Genomic DNA, 7,619 nt, shown 5'->3' with positions numbered 1-7,619 from the left:
AGCTCTCTGCAGCTGTGGATACACCTGTGCACTTTTGGTGAGGTGTATTTGGAAACATAGCTCTCCATTGGTTTTCTTGGGTCCTCCCTAAAAGAGAACGTTTTGTTTCTTATTTTCTTGGTGAAATCCATTCTCAAAGGGTCTCTTTTAATCATTTCTCCACAAAACAGTGCATTCTGGTCCATCCAAAGATGCTCCAGGGCTTGGCAAAGGCACAAGATGCAGAGGAAACTCTCTCAATACGCAGCAGTGTACTGACTGACAATTGCTTCTTAGTATGGACTGTATGACTACTGGATGGACCAGAATAAGTTTAAACCATTGGGGGTGTTCAGAGTGTTTATGAGGAGTGGGCTTCACTATCTGAGCCAATTGACAGCCTTTTAAAAAGTGCATGTTTGAGCATGTGTGAACATGTGCTAAATAGGGCCCTTTCTGGACATTTTGGGCCCTTGGAATTAAATGGAAATGGTTTAGTCAAATATGAACACCCCTACACATTCAACCTACATGGAAGTGTCCTTTTTGCAGGGATTGCTGGGAAGAAGACGAGGCTATCGAGTTTGGGACTTTGGAGAGGGAGGTGTTCAGGCAGAGGCATACTTTAAAGGTAAGGAATCCTATCTTTTCCAATGGCCAATGTTGCCCAATGTTGGACAAAAGGCAAATGGTGAATGTATACTCCGAATTTAGCCAACTAAAGTGAGGTTTTCAGGTGTTTTTAAGTGTCTGTACAGTGTAATACATAAGGGTGGGTCAGGGCATTATGGAGTGCATTAACAAGGAAATATATGGAGAAGACGGCTAGGGGGAGCCATTGCTAGCTTGGAAAGGCAGCCTTCTGCCTCTTGGCTGTTGGGAGAGGGGCTGTTGACTTGATTTGAGTACTCAAACACAGCAGACCATACGGAAAAAAGGTCTGTTTAGTGTGTTTAGCCTCCTTTAGGTATATATTGTTTGCTCTATATTAGGCTAAAGGTTGTTCTTAAAGTGTGTCAACTGCCAGAAGTCAATAGTGTAAAATAAAGGGTGAAAATTGTCATGGTATAAGCCTGGGTGGCAGGCAAAAACATTCAAATAAGCCATGAACATGCAAATCATACTTTGGAATTAATTTTAAATGTAAGATTGTATCTAGAATTCGATTAGCTTAGCCTTAGCTTATGACCATAGAGAGAAAATAATTCAAGATGGCCTCTACACTGAACTGGGGACTGGTGAAAACAACTGGCTACTTCCTGATTAGTCAACTACAGCCACTCTGTTTACAAACAATTCATATTTTGAGTAAGATAATTGCACATATAACATTTAGCTTAGGCTTGATCTTGATTTTGGTACATATAATTGTAGTACAATATGAATAAAGCTAGGATTTATTTATTTCGTTTTAGAAATGCCCACATTTGAAGTTGAACAAGGAGGAATTGCATTAACAGGGTTCCAGGCCTCATCTGTTGACTATTCATAATAATAATTGGGAAAATGTGATTGTGTGACAGCATGCTTTTTGTATTTCAGCTCAATTATTTACTGAATATGGGGTCAATAAAGGTGGAGAATTATGGTTAAATAGTCTTTTCACTGGGGAAGAACAATAAAGGATTGGAATGATGTCACCTTTGACCTCAGACAGGCCTTACAGGCAGAAAAAGATTAACCCTTTCATTACATACATTTAAACAGCTGGATTCTGGTACTTGGTTGAGGAATCCATGGGATGCATTTTCATGTGGAACACCATCTGTGAAGACATTAACCAAAAAGACAGTCTCTTAACATAATGGCATTAAAATACATTAATTACAAATTTAAATACACATTTAGTAGCTTTCATGTAAAATAAAAAAAATAGCAAACAACTCTGATAGAATGAGTAGAACGCAGAAGGGAGCAATATAAAAGCAGAGGAGAGCAACATACAGTAAAAGCAATAACGAAAAGTCTCTTAAATAAAAACCCCATGTGTATGGGTTCAGGCCTTACATCATTGTTCAAGTGCCTTGTTCTTCCACGACCACTAAAATCTGTTCATACTACCACTGATAACCTGCACTTAAGCACATCATCTAATATTAACCTGAAGATGAAGGGTTAAATCCTTAAGGACCATCATTGCTTCTCAGTCCATTATGCTGGTGCTGAACATAGAGGGTGCTGAAACAGAGGTGGGTGTGGGATGTCGTGGGGCATTGTAAGTGTAATCACTGCCCCCTCTGGTGGACGGACATATTAACAACAGCCCACTCAAGTCAAAGCAGTTTGCATTACTCGGATTTACTTCTACTCCCTGCTTGAACTTTTGCGACCTGTGTGTGTCATTCACTGCCTCAGCCCACAGTCTAGGCTCACATGTGTTAAACCATGTTGTAATCTCAGTGTGGTAGAAGTGTTTGTAATAGCTGCGATAAAGACATTCCGTATGCTATAATTGTAAGTCAGAGTGGGTGAGGTGCAATGAAAGAGCATGCAGTCCTCCTGACTCCTCTCTGCAGCACTACTCACACTCCTGTCCTGTGGTCGGCTAAATATAGCCCAGCAGACACATCGCTGACCACATATAACCTGTACATTTACTGTGGAGACGGCTGAATGCAGTGACCTGTTTTTGTAAACATTAAGCTAAATGGTAAATCAATCCTTGACTAACTAACTTCTGACTAAGCCTACTGACGATTTCACTCTCTTTAAGAACAGTTTACACTTGTAAGAGTTGAATTAAAACACTCAGTATTTGAGTGAGTATGGGGCTGCTGTTGTCGTGTGCTATCTGTGTGCTGCTAGAAGCACTACTAGTTCAACATGCCTTTGCTAGCCTACTATGCTACCATCGCTGCTGTTCGGGAGCTATCTGTTCCCTCCATAGAAACTCATTGAAAACAGCCTGGTGCTGAAGTATTCCAGTGCTCAGTGGAGAACCTCTATGTTAACAAATATAACTTAACTCCTTCATTGCTGAAGACTGCAGCCAGTCAGAGACAACAGTTAGTTGACTTCCTGCTTTAGCGATGCCTTCATAATGGTTAACATTTAAATTGTATTCCTTTTGTTATTATGCACTTTGACGTGACCACAGCATTTGGTAATGCTATAAGCCAAATGAATACTATTTTTGGGCTTGATGTGAAATAATTGTGAAATAATTGTTCTATCTTATGTATTTTTGTTTTAGGTATCATCTTGTCCAAGACTAAACCCTTCTTCATCCAACGGACAAGGCTTGTTTGTGAGCTTCACAAGAATTTAAATGTAAGACAACATTTCAACTATCTACAGGGGAGGCAAAGATTGCTCTCATCTTAAGCCTCTCTTCCCTGAGTTTGACCTAAAATACATATTTTATTTTTTAACTTGTATCAAGTGGTTCAAAAACTATTTTGCAATAGATCCATTTGTTCACCTGGTTTATCTCTATCATTTCCCATCACCTGATTTTTTTCTCCATCTCAAATGGGTTTGTATGTTAACAAAATGTTCCTGGCTCATAGTGTGTATACCTGCTGACCAATGCCTAAATCCTACCGTAACTTTCTCTACAACAGTCCTGCTTTATCACTCTCACAAAGTTTGCTAATTCCCTGTGTAGGTTTTCCTAATCTTTGCTAATGGCCATCTCAGGATAGCACATTTTAAGTTCAGTAGACTGTCATTGTCCATTTGAATTAATTAAATTAGGGTGTCTTGGTAGTTCAGCTTGTCTGAATGACAACCACAAAGTTTCCCTGAATCGATTCCTGGCTGCCAGAGATCGACAGTATGTTGCATTTAATCTCTCTCTATCATTGCTATCCTGTGTCTCCATTGTACCGACCAAATAAATCAGTAAAACTTCCATAAAATAATTGCATACATACAGGAAGCATTGCTTTATGCCAATTACAATTTTACAGTGGCTTCTCGATTGATAGTTTTTGGGATTCAATAGTAATCAACAAGAAATGGACGGGGGGTTGGCACGGAATTCCACATAGCTTTCCAATAAAGAGATTCTGACGTGCAAATAAACCTGTATGGGTGGAAATATAAGATCTTGTACTACAGTATAATTCCCATAGTTACTAAAAGAGGTAGCAGGAAAGGTCGACCTAAAACAAAGTCGACCCAAACTCGTTTCCCAACGGGTCTGTGGCCTTAAGCTAGATGCAGAATAGACCAAAATCAAATCTTTGCTTCTGGGGGTCCCTGGAACAAAATGTTTTGCGATGGGGGTCCGTGGCCATATACATATCATTCTGGGGGTCCTTAACATGACAAAGTTTGAGAAACAATGATAGCAACATACGTTTTTTCAGGAAAACTGTTAGGATTTAGAAGACATTTTTAGAATGTGCTTATCAGTGGTTAAGGACCCCCAAAAATGTGTTCTTGGCCACGGACCCCATCTCAAAATATTTTGTTCCACGGATGGACCCCTATCGCAAAATATTTTGTTCTAGGGACCCCCAGAAGCAAAGATTAGATTTCAGTCTATTCTGCATCTAGCTTAAGGCCACAGACCCGTTGGGAAACAAGTTTGGGTCGACTTTGTTTTAGGTCGACCTTTCCTGTATTCACTAAAAGAAAAGAAAAAAGGATCCGGGATCCCGACTTTGAGGCGAGCTACAGCGGTGACCAGAACTAGCACACCCTTTATGACAGCTGTTGTGAAACAGTTGTTGACAGGTGTTCATGACACAGACTGACAATGGACACCCTGCAGGCTCCTCCCCATATAAGGCATCCATAGACAAACGGTTTGCCATGCTATCTGTAGCAGAATACATTCTGATCGAGAGACTGCAGCACCTTAAGGCCAGATAAATATCATAACTAGTCAGATATGTCCTGGAATATAACCATATATGCTCATATTTCAACTAACATTACAAACAATAACGATAATCCTGTCAAACAAGAACGTCATATGACGTCCTGGTAATGACGTCAAGATCATCCCCATATGGGCTGTGATCTGGCCTAGTTCTGAACATCACCGGAGTCACTGGAGGACGTTATCATAACATCATCATGACGTCATTTGGCTTGCAGGGATGCAATCTCACAAAAGGAACGCACCCATTATGGATGATAACTGTGATTGGCATGCACTTAACTCTGTTAATGTCTCTCTGTTTTATAGACCTTCATATTGACATCTCAACATGAGTGACCTCGCCATCATGTCAGAAGAGATTGAAGATGATAAGGCCAAGCTGAAGCAGGGCTTGATCAAGGTACTGGAATGTGTGGCCACTATCTCCTCAGCAGCAGCCGTGGTGAACCCTATTTTCGGCATTGCTGGCTCCCTCATCCGGGTGGTGCTGCACCACGTGGACGATGAAGACATCCGCACTCTGAAGCGCGAATTTGGCAGCGTCAACCGTGCCCTTGACGACCTGTCCCGACAGAACCACAACGCCCTGTTGCAGATCAAGAAGGAAACCATAGATGGCCAGTACTCCAAGGTGGAGGACAACCTGCGGAACCAGTTCCGCAAGTTCATGGAGATGGTGGAGGCGCGGCCCGAGATCCGGGAGCGCAAGAAGGACGACTTTGAGGCGAGCTACAGCAACGACCTCGGTGACCAGAACTTGCACACCCTCTACGAGGGCGTGGTGGGCAAGCGTAAGATCTTCAGCCGGCCCATCCTGGAGGTGTACCTGAAGCACTCGCTGGGCGACCGCCCCACCATGGAGCGTCTCTGCACCCGTCTCACATACCTCTTCTGCATTGGCCTCATCGCCCTCATGGGCTACGCCGCCATCATCGGAGACGACGAAGAAGGCCTGAGCGAGGAGTGGGCCGAGAAGATGGAGCACGTGCAGGAGAAGATGCAGGAGGCCCTGCGGAGGTGCAAGTGAGGAGGAAGGAGGTGTCATCTCACCGCTGCTACTGTATCTGCCCTTGATATTTAGGACTTTGTCCACATTCCCATCTATCCTGCAGATTCCTTCTGCTATATTCTGCCATCTTCTGCCCTCACTGAGTACTGGGTATGCATCTACACTCACTAGAAGAAAAACATGTGCATTTGTACCATATGTATGACCGTATTAATCACAAGAGGTGAAGGCTATTTCATTTGCATATGACAGTTTAGTACTATGTACACAAGAAAAGTGTACTCAATTGGTTTATGAGGTTTTCTTGTGTACTCAATTATAAGTAAACCTATAGTAATTATGATGGGATTGTAATTTATCTAAGATGACAAATAGTGCTTACACAACACTCATCAAACACTAACATAGGACAATTGGCCAGGGCATATACTGTACGTATTTGGGTTGGCTAGATATTGGAAAGAAATGATTTTACTTGTTCATATCCACATATCTACACTTCAATACCTTGGTGAAGAAATTATTCACAAATGCATCTCAGTTTTGTCATATTGCTTTCAAGTAAACCAATGTATTTTGTATTGACAATTATTCTGTGATGTGGTCTTCAAAGGATGTGACAAGAGGATGTCAAATGCATGTACAACCACTAGAGGGCAGTTAAAGTAGGAACAGAGAATTTTGGGTTTGACTTTATGGGCTATAAATCGAATCCATTTTACCTTATAAAAAAGAAAACATTGTGACCAAAAGGAACTTAAATGCATCATCCCAAAGTTTCCAAGTTATGAATGTAACTTTAGTGAGATCTTAATGTTCACTGTGCACTAATTTTGCTTTTATTTTCAGGTCAGAATATATAACTGTTGTTTAACACTAAAAAACACTTAGCTTGTTTAGTGCTTGACACTACATTGTAGCTGATTACAACACTAATGTAAGCCGGGCAGGTATACTAGATATATAGCAGGCACAACACGCACTTCTATATCATAAAGATACATATGGACAATAGCTAGTTGGACATGTCTTGTAAAACAATAGGTCAAAGTATACATTTTGCTTTGAATGTGCTTCCATTTTTGTTATTTTTATCTACCCACAATGGTAACTTTTGCCCCACATACAGCTTTAAATTGTAATGGAACACTAGTTTAACACTAATGATATGTCTGGTATTGTGGCAATAGGAAAATGTAAATGGGGTTCATTTGATCTTTTTTTTAACCATAAATGTCCTGTTTGTTATTTCTATTTGTTAGTTATTTCATCTTTAGGATAAATATAACTTCAGTTGTTTGTATTTCATAATCTTCCTATGAACTTGCCTGTCAGTCAGACCAATGGTGCCTAAATACATCTGCTTTGATTTTTGATCACACATCTTTTTGTCAGAAATTGAGCTTTCCCTTTTTTTTAGGTTTTACTGTTGATATCCCCATCAGTGACACGTCATGTTTTTAGTTTTTTTACAAGTACAGTTTGACACTTGTTTTCCATTTATGCTGTCATGATAGCCATACTGTATGTTACATGGCATTGCTTTATAATGTGACAACTGCTAAGTATAATTTTGTAAATGCTGGGGGGGAAGGAGGGGGAACTCTTTGGAATGTTAGGTTTGTGAATATATCTTGCCTATTTTGTAATGGATTTATAAGTTGCCTGGTTGTACACTATGCAGAATGATAAATAAATATGGTCTACTTGAGGAAAATGTTTGTAGTCGGCGTCATTCATTTGTATGCAAAAAAGCATCATTTGCACCATGCAAATAAAGAAACATTTAGATCTCAG

General features: G+C 40.5%; 1 protein-coding gene across 2 annotated transcripts; it reads left to right on the top strand.

Annotated features, from left to right (window-relative positions):
- Positions 1-537: 537 nt before the first annotated feature.
- Positions 538-7,528, top strand: rpz (rapunzel). Of its 2 annotated transcripts, none has more exons than XM_080720127.1 (3): positions 538-610; positions 3,190-3,249; positions 5,120-7,528. In XM_080720127.1, the coding sequence occupies exon 3, from the start codon at positions 5,142-5,144 to the stop codon at positions 5,838-5,840; it is 699 nt and encodes a 232-aa protein (XP_080576253.1). In that variant the 5' UTR covers positions 538-610; positions 3,190-3,249; positions 5,120-5,141; the 3' UTR covers positions 5,841-7,528. The 2 variants fall into 2 exon arrangements, with proteins under 2 accessions (XP_080576253.1, XP_080576254.1); XM_080720128.1 differs by having other exon boundaries at positions 563-610; positions 3,173-3,249.
- Positions 7,529-7,619: the final 91 nt, after the last annotated feature.

This window comes from Nannobrachium achirus (genome assembly GCF_963921795.1).
Source record: "Nannobrachium achirus genome assembly, chromosome: 2".
NCBI lineage: Eukaryota > Metazoa > Chordata > Actinopteri > Myctophiformes > Myctophidae > Nannobrachium > Nannobrachium achirus.
This window is presented reverse-complemented; position numbering and strand designations above follow the sequence as displayed.

Coding starts and splice junctions, on each gene's coding strand:
- rpz (XM_080720127.1), top strand. CDS start 5,142: ATGAGTGACCTCGCCATCATGTCAGAAGAGATTGAAGATGATAAGGCC.